The sequence below is a fragment of the Sebastes umbrosus genome, chromosome 21 (genome assembly GCF_015220745.1).
Source record: "Sebastes umbrosus isolate fSebUmb1 chromosome 21, fSebUmb1.pri, whole genome shotgun sequence".
NCBI lineage: Eukaryota > Metazoa > Chordata > Actinopteri > Perciformes > Sebastidae > Sebastes > Sebastes umbrosus.
The window spans coordinates 20,986,417-21,002,313 of record NC_051289.1 but is presented as its reverse complement, the minus strand read 5'-3'; the positions used below and the strand labels follow the sequence as shown (position 1 = coordinate 21,002,313).

The 15,897-nt window shown below is 41.2% G+C and overlaps 1 protein-coding gene across 12 annotated transcripts in view; it reads left to right on the top strand.

The window, feature by feature from the left end:
- ntng1a (netrin g1a) overlaps positions 1–15,897 on the top strand; it is a 128,559-nt gene that overhangs the window by 75,277 nt on the left and 37,385 nt on the right. For all 12 annotated transcript variants that reach the window (XM_037756738.1, XM_037756732.1, XM_037756735.1 and 9 more), the window contains exon 4: positions 15,242–15,414. In XM_037756738.1, the coding sequence (XP_037612666.1) occupies positions 15,242–15,414 (173 nt within the window). The remainder of the gene's footprint in view (positions 1–15,241; positions 15,415–15,897) is intronic.

Sequence of the window (15,897 nt, the reverse complement as noted above, 5' to 3'; positions counted from 1 at the left end):
CACACACACATATAAAGATAACGCAGGCAGCATCTTTGATTCCTGTCATGATCCATACATTAATACCCCCATACAAACCAAATGATTAATTACAAACTGTTTACCATGGAGTTGCTTTAAAATCATGACAATCTCAGAGGATACAATGAGCAATTTTCCAATCTGATTTCTCATAAAGCCTCTTTATCTCCAAGTTAGGGTGGCCAATTCTCCTCTATTGTGCAAGAAAGGGGTCTCGGACGCCGAAAGCAGCCATATCGGAGGCATTTCCTCTTCCTCGCTGTCGACAGAGCACATTCAACATTCATGTGGTGACCCATTTCATTAATGGAGAGGCCTTTTTGCGACGTGTCTTCCCCCCCATCTTTGTCGGCTACTGCCGCCCTCATAATGGGCCCTCCTGTCAGGGTTTCATGACTAATCCCCTCATTGACCTCTCCTTCACTCGCAGCCACCACCACCACCACCACACTGATGATTTGGTAACTGGTAGAGAGTGGGGGAGATGTTGGCAACACTCGCAGAGTCAATGCCATCTGGAAAAAACATAAAACACTCCACTCAGAAACACTTTAAACATGCTTCTATTTTTAACTCATTATGTATTGTGAGCTTGTGAATACGGTTATATCAGTGGAATATTTTCATCTGAAAAGTTACAGTACATTTTTAAAACAATCTACCAATTCAGATTGAGATATGATTTTAGGTGTGATAAATACAGAGATGAGTGGGAACCTCTACAGTGCCAATGTTTCTCCAAATTATACACTGTTAAATGTTATTTTTCCATTGACCCTTCCACCATCTGCCATCAGCTCATTGTTTGGGTTTTGCGGCCTGCAAATTCACTGTTTTGGTTCACCATTATTGTTCTCATAGTGTTGTTTTCAGCCGCAGCAGGCAGTTGTTTTCTGTGAAAAAGCTCTTAAAACTCCACTGTCGGCTTCCTGCCCAGCACCAAAGAGCAGACAGACAAAGCTGGCAGCTAGCTGGTGAACATAGTGGAGCGTTTAGTTGCTAAAGAGACCAATATTTTCCTCAGACATCTGAGGTCGAAAAACAGAGCTAAAAGGAGAGTGAACATTGGACTTACATCCCCCAGGTGGCCAGAGACACGACTCCAAATGAATGCTAATATTGCTCTGTAACTGCTGGATGTGTAAATACACAACTGCCTGCTAACAAGTTCCCCCAAATAAGCGGCCAGAAAAGATCTAAAAAAAAGAATCCCTTGCCATACTGCCCTCTTTTCCGCTGAGAACATGATGGTAGAAGTATATGATGTCCATTCCCATGCTCACTTACAGTATGTCTTATAAGTTGTTGCAGCAATTTAACCATTTTTAACCACTCAATAATTGATATAAATTGTCAAAAATCCCTCGAAAATACCACATTAAGACACCAAGACCTTGAGGAACATCATAGAATAAGCCATGCTGTGATTTGGTTTGAAAAACTTTTAAATTGCATTTTTCGGTGATTGGATGGCGAGCACTTCTGTTGAGTAAGCTGCTCATTGTTAATCTAGCTGGGAAAGCCATCCATCCTCTGAATGCTCTAAGTCTCTAGTTTGTGGCTGTAAAGTTTCATGAGGCTGTGATTATCCTAGAGGTCACCACAGGTCATTTTATACATTGAGGTCAAATTTAAAAAACTATATGTAATGGCTACTATGGGTAACATCATCACACATGCAATTGGACTCATTAAATCCACATGAGTCTCAGATTTCCTTTCATACCCCACTTATGTAATTTTCAGAGTGTTTAGGGACCCAAGTATGCAGACATATTCAAACATATAATTTTTAGAATAGGAGAAAATAACATATTTGTAATGCATTCATATAACTAAATTTTTTTTTACCCCAAACTGCATGTGATTATCATAAAGTGGGCATGTCTGTAAAGGGGAGACTCGTGGGTACCCATAGAACCCATTTTCATTCACATATCTTGAGGTCAGAGGTCAAGGGACCCACGTACCTCACCAAAATTTAGCGTAACTCCGTAGTGTTATTTAGTGTTCTTCCCGACATGCTAGCGTGGTTGATACCGATGGATCCCTTAGGTTTCCATAGTTTTATATGATACCAGTATCTTCACTTCAGCTTGAAAATTGAGCCCACTGCAAACTCTGAAAGAATAGGGGCTGGGCGTGCCAGCAGGCTGTCTGAGTTTTAAGGGGTTAACCAAGTATGTACATAACCATATTTTATTTGCCATAAACACAATCTTTCCCTAACCATATCATTTTTATGATATCTACAAGTTAGATCTTGTAGAAAGCAAAAATTTAACATCTTGGCATTGGATGTAAAAAAAAGAAAGAAAGAAAGAGAGAAAGAAAATCGTTGTTGTGGAAAATAATCTAGGATTTTGCCGAATCATATAATATTGGCATTCTTGTCTGGCATTAGGGTTGTCTGTTTTGTGCCATAAAGCAATCTCTTTCCTTGCAATAAAGTAATAGAGTAGATTAAAAAGGCCATAAAAAGATGACATGAGTTCTTATCTATGATCACATAACGGTACTTGTGTCTAAAATGACTTATCGATGTGATAATAGCATATGTAAGACCTGATAACTCATGTGCTAATGAACTCAAAACGTCAAGGGTACTTGAAAGGCTCACCTTGACCGAAGGGAAAGAAAGTGGTGATGAGTTGTAAAGTAGTACATAATCAAAAATGCCAAAAGGAGTTGGCCACCCTCTCATGAGTCAGACATCCCACTGAGCTAGCCATATCGGCATGGGTGACATTAGAAGAGAGCTACGTCAGTGAAGAAAACACCATATGGCAGTATTTCCCCCTCATAAGCTGAAGCAGATATTTCTAACAGAGGGAGAAGTGTTGACAGCGTCATCATACTGTTCCTGTTTGTCTAATTTGCCTCGTGTGCACACACACGGTGACGGCGCCGACGTGTTAAGATCCCCAAACCTCCCCAAGCGAGATATTTGATTCTGATCTGAAGACGACGGGGAGTGATGAATAAAAACTGCTTGATAATGGGATCATTGAGTCATGAAAAGCGATTCTGAGCGAGTTATCTTTTGGGGAGGCCAATGAATGCAGACGCTCATTATGTATGGCCATCCGACGGTGCTTTAGCCTTCAAGCAGAACAGCAGCATACAATAGAGCTGCACCTGACAAAGGACGGGAAAATAACAATCAAACAAAGAAAAGGTGCTGTACTGAATTTTCCAGACCTTTGCTCTCTTAGCAAAGTAATGTAAGTTACTGGAGCACGATGGCTCCGTGGTGATGTTGGGTGGTGATGACTGAGATGATGGTGATTATGATGCTAGATGATGGTGATTGGAGGTCTAAGCAAAAAATCATAGGTTTGACTCACTAAGTGGTCAACAAACTATCACAAGAGCCGCATATATTAACGTCACTGCTGGTTTTGTAGTATTAACTGACACTGCTGTACAGCAGGTGAGTTCATTTGAATGTACAGACAATAAATAAGACCTTATGGGCTATTTCAAGTTATTATACTTAAGATTTGGTTAATTTGGCACCAGTGTTTAATGGTGGTAAAATAGGAGTCCCAGAGTTTTGTCATTATGGGACGAATCCACACAAATTATGTGCAATGTCACTCTTGTCTTCTGAATCTCAGTGACTTACTGTAATCAAAGAATACAGTAAATGCATGTTGCATTTTCTGTGAATCCCTGGTGCATGTGCACGCCATTTGAATCCAGCATGTGAATGGCGGACTCCGCCACTGAAAATGAATGAAACCTCCTGTAAACAGAGGTTACTAATGATCATACATACTTTTACATGTAATGGCTGTATAGCAGATTAAATGCCAACCATAAGTAGTATCAAATGACAGTTTTAAGGATTGTAACCAACGGAATCAATTCGTTAGTAATCAATGTAATTGTGAACAAGGAAGTATGAAGAGCGACAAACGCCTCGTAGGGAGGAGGTCGGGGAGGATGTGTGGGTCAAAAAACACCAGACTTTTGCCCAGGAGACCGCTGTTCATACCCCGTGTGAAAGCAGAAATCAACGTTGATTTATTTGTCACGTCACTTCCGTGCTTAAGTTACGCCACTTCCGGTATTATTTTAACTCGAACCAGGATCTTATCCTCAACCTAAATAAGTCATTTTGTTGCCTAAACCTAACTAAGTTGTTTCCTGTGAGGACGGACGTTTATTTTGAGAAGACTGGAGCGTAAATTGACACATGCTGGACATTCGTAGGAAAATGCACGAAAAATGAGGAATAACTTTTCGTAAGATATCATACGAACCGTTGTATGAGGACACGTTGAATTTTAAAATGTTTTGTCCATATTTGGGAGGAAGCTGAGTGAAATAATGCTTTCTGCTGCGGACATTGAAATGTTGGTTAAAAAAACAATGTTGTGGAATTTCAATCACACATGCTTAGTGCAAGAAGGAAGGCTGTGGGAAGGAAAGCCTTTTTTCTGTATTCTTTATGCAATTAAGTGCCTGTATTTATGCACATATTTATAATGTAAAATCATCTCACATTTCTATATTCAGCGGCTCCCCCTCTTTTTTCTTTGTGTAAATCACTGACCTGTTTTTGGGAAGCCTTTTTCTACTGTACTGTTGAATAGCACTCAGGAAAAAGGTCAGTGATTTAGTTGAAAAGGCTTCCTTGAATTACAAAACAAATACATTTTTGTGATAGCTACATTTTTTGGATTTTTTTAGACTACGTGTTTGTGTCGCTGGTTTGACGAAATTCTGCTGCAAAAAGGCAAATCAGACTGCTCTGCTGGTCTTTTGGCTTGTGGTGCTGAACGGACAGCTCCTGTAAATTACACTTTAACTGCATCTTCTACTGCAATATTCTGTCTCTCAGATAGTTTTCATTGCAATATAGCTGGTTTATATAACTGAAGCATCGATGATGAGAAACTCTCTAATCTCTTTCTCTCTTTCTGCTCAATAAAACCACTATATGCCGCAAATTTTACGCCTGCGTTTCCCAGATGTTGAATCACAAATACATCTGCAATGATAAAACAATTCCAATCACCATTAGTATAAATTTCCCCCTCTCATATTTTGCAATCATACTTGAAAACGTCCTCCAATATTGGATTACATCGATGCAAACATGCAATTTTTAGCAGCGCTGCTTCTTTGTCATTTTGCCAGCTAAAGGGTTTAGTGTGACCGCATACTGAATATCATATATATGCTCATTACAGCCTTGGCTGAGGACCCTCTTGAAAACAAGATGAAGCATCTCAAGGGGGTTTATCCTCAAATAAAATCCTAATTTTTCACTATTTTATTAGAATGCATTGTTGGTCTGTTGGCTTGTGTTGCAGTTTGGTGGTGCTGAACGGACAGCTCCCGTAAAGTGCACTTAGTATGTTCCTTTTACTTTGCTACAATACTCGCTGTTTCTGTCATTTAATTTGCAATGTAATATAGCTGGTATGCGTCCGTTTTCTTCCTCTCTTCCTCTAAGTCTAGTCTCTATCTCGTGTCTTCTCTGGTTGCTCAATAACATAACTATGCCGCAAATTTTGCACCTACTTTTCACGGATTTTAAATCATAAACACATTTCGCCTGCTGAAGTGGTCAATCTGCAAAAATAAATCAGTTTCAGTGACCGTTTGTATACATTTTAATTTTTTTCCTCATATTTTGCAGTTGGTACGAAAACCTTCCAGTACAGATTACATTAAATCTAACATGCAATTTTTAGTGGTGACACTTTTCTGTCATTTTGGCTACACTAAAGTTTTGGGTGGCCCCATATTAAATATATACTCTTACTGACTCATTAGAGCCTAAAAACTGCCACAAATACAGAACCTATGGCCCAGATTTAAAACACACACAAACCCGATCTCTCCCGTCTTCTCTCACACACCTGCAGTCACTCCGTCAAGCAATTCTTGACATCCCGTTGCCGTTCTCATTAATCACCAGAGGCCATGCAGCTTCTCATTTAATTTAGTGGAAAACGTTGCCCCCTCTGGTCTATCAGAGGCTCTTATTTTCAACACAACAGTGAACACTGTCACCACCCCCAGCTACTGTACTAATGACCCCTCGCCCGGGGTTTAAGAGGGAAAAGAGATGGTAAGAGTTAGCCCCTCTTCTAGCTGGGAAAGTGCCAACATATTCTGTAATTACACCTGCTCTTTGGGTCCTACCCTGGTTTCAGATTCTGGCCCCTGGTGGGCGTAGCAATGGGGAAATGTCTGCCCCAGACATCGGTATTATGTAACAAGGAAGAAGGTTGCCAAAGTTTAATGGCTGGTGACATTAGCAAGCAGCAACGAGATAACAGAAGACAATTAAAAACAAATTACTTTTATTATTTTCCTACTATTGAGTAAATTTAATGGTGTTATTTCACTGCTCCTCCCTGAGATTGCTTGTCAGTCAAATGTTGACACCAGTAATGTACTCTACTATAGTTTTATTCCATACAAATTTTAAACATAACATTAAAAAAAAAGTTAAATAAATTGGTGATACTCGGCAAAAAAATATTAATATTTATTTGTACAAAAAGGTTAGAATATTAATGAGAAAATGTGTGCCTGTGGATGAGGCAAATGTTTAATGCTGCTGCGTTACACTTTGTTTCTTTCTACACTTACACACTCTCTCTCTCTCTCTCTCTCACACACACACACACAGAGGTCAAATGCAGTCTAACCTCTCGCAGTCTGCGGACTAGCTACCGACCCAAACGGATCAATGCAGCAGGATCTTTGGGGAGTTACTTCCTTTAAGGGCTCCAGTCAGTGATGTCGCTTATGAAATGACAAGATCGCTTAATATCTCTTCTCCACCTGGCCTCGCCTCGAATCTGCACGGCACCATCCTCCCACCGATGTAGCTCTCTCTCTCCCTCCCTCCTCCGCAGTGCATCTTCTGTCGCCGGGTCCACAGCCAATAGTCTTTAGCTGAGAGCAGTATCAGTGAGGCCCAGCATGTCGATTCTATTGAACTGGCTTGGCATGTCACAGGCAGTAAAGACCTCCTGATTGACTCCTGCTTGGATAGCATGTCCAACTGCATACATTAGTAATGCTGAGGATTCGATAGATGGATGGCCCGGACGGATTGATGCAGGCAGACGGCACATTTACCCCCAATGCAGGGAACCGGAGATGGACTGAACTGACAGTGCAAGGATCACAAAATAAATTGTTCTGTTATCTCGGCTGCTTATAAATAGTTTATATTTGTTATGACATTATATCTTGGCAATATTTTGATTTATAATGAATTATTTTGTGGAACGTACAACAGAACCGCTCATCAGCTCACCAAAACCATCATTAAAATAAGTTAAAGTGCTGCAATTTGGAAGCTAGCTGCCGTAGTTCAGCAGCTGGGTCACTATTCTGCGTGTCCCTCCAAGGCTTACGCTTAATTGGCTACTTAAGCAGCGGATCACTTTTCCAATATGTACTGTTGTTAATATGAGCACAGGCCAGACAGTGCAACTAAGCAGTTATGACTGTAGCTTCTGTATAGATTCAATTCCCATGCGTTAAGTAATTTGTTCACGTATGCTGCATTTAAACAGACTCTAATGAAAACAGTGCACCTGACTAAAACTATAATCGAAAAGAGCTTGGCTGCTGATAATCTTTCTTACTTTTTCTTTGACTTCAAGTATTTTTTCTGCGATCAGTTCCAGCTGTTACACACAGTCTTACCAGTCCAAAATGTGGAAGTTACAAATGATGGAGATGTTCTCGTATGATTGCTAAATACTCAAGAGGATCTGAAGCATTTTCTTCTGTGAGAAAGCTGTGTATTCTGTACTGCATACTTCAAATTAACTGTGTTCAGACAGAACGCAAAGCAAATTGTCTGCCTTGCGTCATTCGATTTGACCACTTGTGTTTATTTGCCCCAAACAGAAAACCGAAAACAGAACCCCCCGTTCAGTGTTCTCATACATTGTTCGTATAGCTATACCTACGAGAAGTAATGCAAGGCAATTCGTATATATCCCACGAAATCAGTTCACATTTAGTCTATGTAGTTTTGAACCAGGAAGTATAAACGCTGTGTAGGGAAGAGATCGGGGTGGATAGGTGGGTCAGAAAACACCAGACTTTCACCCAGGAGACTGCTGTTCGTAACCCGTGTGAAACCAGAAGTCAACGTTCATTTTTTTGTTAAGCCACTTCTGGTGTTATTTTAACCAAAACCACGATTGCAAGCTATCTTTTCCAAAACCTAACTAAGTCGTTTTATTGCCTAAACCTAACCAAGGTGAGCTTTTCCCAAACCTAAGTAGTTTTTGTCATGTAACACATAGCACACATCTGTAATTAAGTTACACCACTTACGATGTTATTTTAACTCAAACGACGATCTTTTCGTAAACCTAAGTAGTTTTGTTGCCTAAACCTAACCAAGTCGATCTTTTTCCAAACCTAACTAAGTTGTTTTGTTGCCTAAACCTAATGAAGTCGACTTTTTCCTAAACCTAATTAAGTTGTTTTGTTGCCTAAACCTAAGTCCTTTTGTTTCCTAAACCTAACCAAGTTAACCTTTTTCCCAAACCAAACTAAGTTGTTTTGTTGCTTTAACCTAACCAAATCAACCTCTCCTAAACCTAACTAAGTCGTTTTGTTGCCTAAACCTAACCAAATCAACCTTTTCCTAAACCTAACTGAGTAGTTTTGCTGCCTAAACCCAACCAAGTTGTCTCTTGTGAAGACGGAAGTTTATTTTGAGAAGACTGGAGTTCTCCTGTTGCTGGACATTCGTAGGAAAACGCACAAAAAATGAGGAATAACTTTTTGTAACATATCATATGAACCGTTGTATGAGACTACGTTTCCTAGTTTCTCCCCTTTGTTCACTAGTCTGCAGATAAATGAAGCAGATGTATTCATCCCCGTGTACATTCTGCAGCAATATCTGTAATGTTAGATAGGTTAAACTGCGTATGTATATACCGAACAGGCCTATAATGTCTCTTCAGGCAGCGGCTCAGTAAATGCGTTTTTCTCCAGCCAATAAATTGAACAAAACATTCAAGAGAGGAGTAATGCAGAGAATGTGCCATGAATTCTTTTCTCACAGCCTCCACTTTTCTCTAACTGCCCACTTTCTAGTGAGAGGAGAAGGAGGGCTGGCGAAGAAGGATATAATTAGGGGGAGGCTGGGGTCTGAGGTCCATCCCAGGAGAGTTGCTGCTGATATCTCACTCCTTCCCCTTCCCACAATGCACTGCAGGCCAGGGGGGAAAGAGGTAGAGGAGGCAATTAGCAGGTAACACGTTAGCAGACAGGCTGATCTGTTTTAAGCCAATACAGACGTGCACCTGCAAGCTATATGTCAATTGCTATATCGCTACAGAGGCGTGTGTGTGTTTGGGGAGATCAGGTGGGACAAATATATAGTACAGTAAATTCTATTGTGTGTGTGTGTGTGTGTGTTGTGCAATTATCCATCCAATGACAACAAATTGCCTATACACACACACCTCAAGGCCTTTTTAACAGCCACTCCTGTGTTTCTATTTCATTTTCATCATTAAGCCGGAGTGTTCTCTGAACCACCCCCCCAACAGCTTAAAAAAAGTGTTTATTAACAAAGTGTTTGACCCAATTGGCTCGCGTATGAAAACACCTGGGCGTTAGATTGAAATTTAATTGCTTCACTTAGTTAACCCACTTAAGGACCATGTTGAGTTGAGTCTGCTCAATTTGTTGGGATCAGCAGCTTTGTGCGTCGGGGATGTTGTAGGCTTGGATTATGGATAATTACTATCAATTAGTGGCTGATACTTTTGGCTTTGAAGCCGCGACGAGCAAAAATGGAGCAGTGTCGGGGAATGAACTTGGCTGAATGTAATTATGTAGATAATGGCTGAAGCGATAGTGAAAGGAAATGCCATTTTTCCCTCGGAAACGGGGCATTGTGTCGCTCTGTTTTTGTTTGTCGTTGCCGGCATCATCAGTGGGGACGGCAGCAATATGTCGTCCGCACCCACGGTGTCAATCAGAATCCCATTACTGCAGAGGTCATAGACACACTGCTCCAGGTGAGCTAAAGTCTCAACGGGCTCGCATTTCCACCAGGATAAAGAAAAATAATACAACAATATCTTCTGTCTCCCACATTTTCAAGGAGAACTTTAAACTGTTGTCAGATATGAGAATATGTTTGCTGTTTTTCCCTCAGACACAATGGAATCAAAACTTCAGTCAAGTTTTTTTTCCCTCTTTATTCTTTTTTTTTTTGCCCGTCTAGCAATTTGAGCTCATAGCCTCATGGGTAATTTTATGAATACATATCAGGACCTTTAGCTCACAGGCGGTGGCTGGCACTCTCAATAATGCCTCAAGCAATATCACTTTGAGAGCACCACACAAAAACAAAGATGCCTTAGCTCCATGAATATTTATTAACAGGAGATGCTGGAGTTAACAATGACAGACTAATAGGTGGATGGAGAAGAGAGATGTGAAGAGGAGGATACAAAGACTGATAAAAGTCAGGAAGAGACAACCCACAGAGCTTTCAAAGTGAAACGGGCCCAATAGGAAATGAAGACACAACAGTGTACGCACACGGGGAACCCTGGAGCAAATGTGCTATTAAAATGCTGTTAAATACACGTTTACTCGGCTCCTTCTTTGAAGCTGCTGTCGCTTGCGCGGCCTCCCCTGGTAGCCACATTCAGGAGCCACTGTTGATTGGCAGCACAACAACGCTGGTGGGTACGAGACCCTAAGGTCCCTCTCTGGCGCTCTCCGTCGTTGTGCCGACGGCGCTATCATTCCTGGACGCTGATTAAAATGTTGGCGATGTTAAAAGAAGCTGAAGGTTAAACCACAAAGGGCTCCGTGTGAACTCGTTTCACGCCGCATCCTCTACCCACTCCTCTCACACACACACGCACACTAACTAGGCAGACTTTTAGAACAGAGGAGGAGAGAAGAGCAATGAGCAGGGCTGTGTGGGATTCTGATCTTGGCTTGATTTAAGCAACTAATGGACACTGACTCAACTCAAAGTACTTTTTCTCAATCAATCTCACTACAGTACGTCTCACTGCATATTACTATGATAGCTGCTGAACATTTAATCCAGTGTTATAAAAGGATGTCACAGTTGAGCTCCTCAAAGCGGACTCCTTGAGAGGCTCCAATGATTTACAGTTTCTGCTCTTATTTCTTCAAAAATACTACTAGCAGATACGAAGGCCATTATTTTGTTTTGATTATTTCAGCCTCGGATTCCTGTGTGCTTCGTGTCTGCTGTTGTGCTTTGGTATGTTTTTCTTTGTGATGTTATTTGTCCCCGTTTGTACTTGTATATGAAACTCTTTCCTTGCTGCCCATCTTGACCAGGACTCTCTGGCAGAAGAGATATTGTATCTCAATGGTACTTTTCCGGTTAAATAAAGGATAAATCAAATTATAGTGGTATAACTATAAATGTATAGGTTTTTTTACCGCCACGCCGGCGACCGGAGGCATTATGTTTTCGGGTTGTTCTTCCGTCCTCCGTCATGTACGTATGTACGGTCCATTCTTGTGGACGCGATATCTCAGGAACACCTGAAGCGAACTTCTTCAAATTTGGCACAAACATTCAATCAGACTCAATAATTAACTGTTTAGATTTTGGTGGTCAAAGGTCAAGGTCATTGTGTCCGTTCCCTTCTTGGGATATCTCAGGAACGCCTGGAGCGAAATTCTTCAAATTTGGCACAAGCATCCACTTGTTTTTCTCCATAACTCGAGAGTTCATATGCTAATTATGACAATTTCACACGAATGTCTAAACGCTGGCCCGAACTAAAAGATTTTTCAAATATTAACAGATTTTGAAACTGTGAGAGACGCCACACATAACGACATGTTTGTGGTGAGCAATGATTTCGGCAAAACAGCAACAACACCACAAACTAACAGATCCCATTCATGAACAACAAGAGTCACGACTAAAAACAAAAAGGAAATCTCGCAAAATTTCTCGCAATCAAACTTGACTTAGGTGTAAACAAACATGGCAGAGGACAACAATGTTTGTTTTTGCACTACTTTGTACGGAAAATTCACAAAGAAAAAAATATGGATGAAGTCATGGAACACGTTAAATAAACACTTGTGTTGTTGTCAGAAATCAACAAGTTGGTCCTCCATTTCTCAGGTCCTTCTTACTACTACTTTATTCTTTGCATTTTGCATTAGCTCATGCAGTAGCTATTGCCACCATGACGGCAGTGGTTGTCCTTCTTTCTTCAGTCAGCTTGGTTCCCAGTTGGCTATCGTTCTTTCCCACGTGACTGCATCATCGGCCATCCTCGGAACAGGATATCCCATCGTAAATACTGAACATGTTTAATATTTACGATTTGAAATCGGTACGGTCCAGGATGGACTTCCATGCAGATCGGGAATATAAAAACAATCTTAACATAACTCACACCAGAGGAATATCTGGAAAGATAATCTGACCATTATTGGAAGGGGGGGGAATCAGGTCCAAAATCGGCTTGATTCTTGTGTAGTGTGTGCCGCGCATAATACAATTAAATGATGAAGTGATGACATTTTGGACAGACATGGACGTAAACTCGACTGGTTGGCTGAGGCATACAACCGCGAGGCAGCGATTCTAGTTTTTACCTGGGATGCTCAGTACCTAATTTAGGCAACAGAAAGCTGCCAGAGAAATGCCATCACATGAGCAAACAATGATCACTTATTATAGAGGGTCAGTGCAACCACACAAATATGGACAATTGAAATAAATAGGGCAGTCTGGATTGCATTTTATCAAATCTAAATCCTTTAGAATCCCTCATCTGATTGATTCAGGGTCGGCCTTCAACATTTGTAACCAGAGTTAAAAATAAAACTTAAAGATTATAGTGAGGTATGTGAGAAGACAGAAACACTACAGCTGTGAGTGTCAGCCTTATTACTGTTCACATCCTGTCGCTACAGCCTGGAAATGACATGGGCAGCATGAGATATGAAATGCTGATTAAAAATGTATCCGACATTAATAACAGGTGTAGCCTACTTACTTTTGCACACCTTATATTTCATGAGCTACTTACTCCCAATACTGCATGCCCCAAATCAGAACTAATGCGCTGATAAGGTTAATAAAAATAAAATGATATGCATGAAATGACTGTTACAATGATTGTGACTACTGAAATGGATGTAACTCTGTTGGTGCTGCTGAATTGCAAAAAGCACACAGGGCATCCGTGATCATAGAGTATTAAGACTTTTTTATTTCGTCGACCTGGAACAAGATCTAAAACGTAACCAGGTATCAGACCCGAGTGAGCTGTTGAACTGTTGAATTTGGTGCGAATAACAGAGATGTTGAGGGTCATGGTGAAGGAGTGGTGAGTGGTTTAAGACTGTGCTTTTCCTCCAAATTGTTATATTTCTGTGAGGATCAAGCTGAGCTGTGGTGAAGCAGAATGGGCAGGGTGAGGTTGGCGAACATAGTGGGGCTATCTGTGTCATCTCCTCGACACCTTTTCTTTTTCTCTCTCATGCCTGAGGAACGGATGGAATCCTGCCTTACACCTGACTCCTAGTTAACAACATTTTTTTGAAAATAGTCAAATGAAAGGGCACTTTCAAAGGAGGAAGACAGGCTGTATTTCATGTTAATTAAATGGCAAAACAGCGGTTCTTTCTATGGTAACAATTTGTACTTATATGGCAAAATCAGCAGTTTTAATATCATTCTAACATAATAAAGTTCTGTCCTATTAATTACGGTTAAATTCTGGCAACCACAGCAGCCAGTTTTTTACGTAACAACAACAGTGTATTTGTGTACAGTATTTTGTCTGCCTCTGAGCATTTTATCCTGAAATAAACAAACACAGCTACCGTTCCATAATTTTAGGATGAGTCATTGCGTGTTGGAAGTCAGATTTCCAGTTTTTATTTAAAGTTACAGCCAGTGTTGGCACCGGCACTGTTCCGTGACTCACGGTGCGCTTTGGAAACTGTAAGGTTATCTTTGAGAATCAAGCATCCTGGCATGGGGCTGATGTTTTGGAAGTGCATCGTGTCGCATTTCAGCATTAGATGTCAAGCAGGCAGTGTTTCCAGCTCGATCCTTATCTAAACTCTCTAATAGTAGGACACCAACAAAACAGCAAATAGACAAGGGGTAGACATTATATGGGAAACATTTTGACGTAACTTAATCACAGTTACAAAGAAAAACACCTACTGAACATACAAGATGTAGAAATTTAGATTTAATCCTCCTGTTTATGTGCTGAGAATATTATCCTATTTCTAATGTTAAATAAACCATTTGAAAACCCACTGGATGATCTTGAAATGCATTGTCACAAAGCTTCATCAAAACCTTTACTGTACGTAGAAGATTTTACAACACTCACTCATGTTGCTCACTATTGCAAAGTTCTTCAAAAATAGGTCTCACAATTCCCCATATTCCTCCGAGTACTTCATGCTGCATGAGGATCATAAATTAATTCAACAGATATAGCCCCTCAATGCTCATCTAGCCACAGCAGAAAATGAATTTGCTGAGTTTATTGTTAAATGAAGGTTCTGGTGAGCAGGATGTGAGTGAGGATTTAGTGCACCTTAAGGGAGTCCCTCTTCCAAAACTAAAAATATGCTTCTGAGGTCTCATCTCATATTAATTTGTCATAGCGAACGTACTTATAGCTGTTGCTCCATGCCGCCCTCTGGCTAACTCTGAGCTATTCATCGCCTCACGGAGCTACAAGCCGTCTGGTGGCTTGTTCCGCAATTTCACTTGGCTTGTTTTCCTCAGCCTCCCCTCGCACCTCTTTGTCCCCCTCTCCCTCCTGATCTTCCCTCGCCCGTCGACTGTGACCTTACCACAATTATGCATCCTCCAGTGGGACAATTAAAACTGAGCTACCTTCCCCGAGTGGAGGGGGTGGAGGGGAAGAAAGAAAAGGGAGGAAATAATGATGCCAGATTTGTTCGTGCCTCCCTTGAACTAGCTCCTATTGAAGTTGAAGAAGCAACTGTTTTAGCCGTTCTGACTGTGTTCCAATGCCACCGCCAGTCAAGGACGCGCTGCCCTTCAGCCGCATTGTCCGACCAAATAAAAGCTGTCTGTTGTTCATTCAGCGCCAGAAAATTCACTCATGTTGACGTGGTTGTCCTCTTTCAACTCCACCCCACCACCACCCCCTCCCTCCTCCCGACCACCCTTCTCCCTCTCTGACAGGTGCAAGTGCAACCTTCACGCCAACAGCTGTGTATTTGACAAAGAGAAGTTGAGCTGCGAGTGTGAACACAACACCACTGGGCCTGACTGTGGCCGCTGTAAGAAGAATTACCAGGGGCGAGCGTGGAGTGCTGGCTCCTACCTGCCCATCCCCAAGGGCACAGCTAATATCTGTGAGTACACATACACACACACATACATGCACACACACCACAGACATGTTGAGTAATTAAAAGAACTAGTGCAGTGCCCGTCCGGAGTGTGTGCCTGTCCGGAATGGGCCGATTTGCTTGGCCTCTGCATGCAGCGTTTTCAAGAACATCTGCTTCTACCTGCCAGATAATACTTCTTTTATAGTTAGATGATGTTGCTACAGTGCCACCTATTGGCCAAATAGCACCAAATTGGCACGGTCACTAAAAACAACATATCTTCACGTCCACCAAATGTGGTCACAATAGCACAAAGTGCTCAGGAGATATGAAATTTTTTGTAATTTAAGCCCCGTCCACAGCATTTGAGTTAACTTTCAGGGCCAGCTATAGCAAAACTGTACGAAACATACAACAATCCAAAAGAGTAACTTTTTCCAGCTTGGTCCAGAGATGTTCTCTACCAAATTTGGTAACGATTGTTCAAAAATTTGTAGGAGGAGT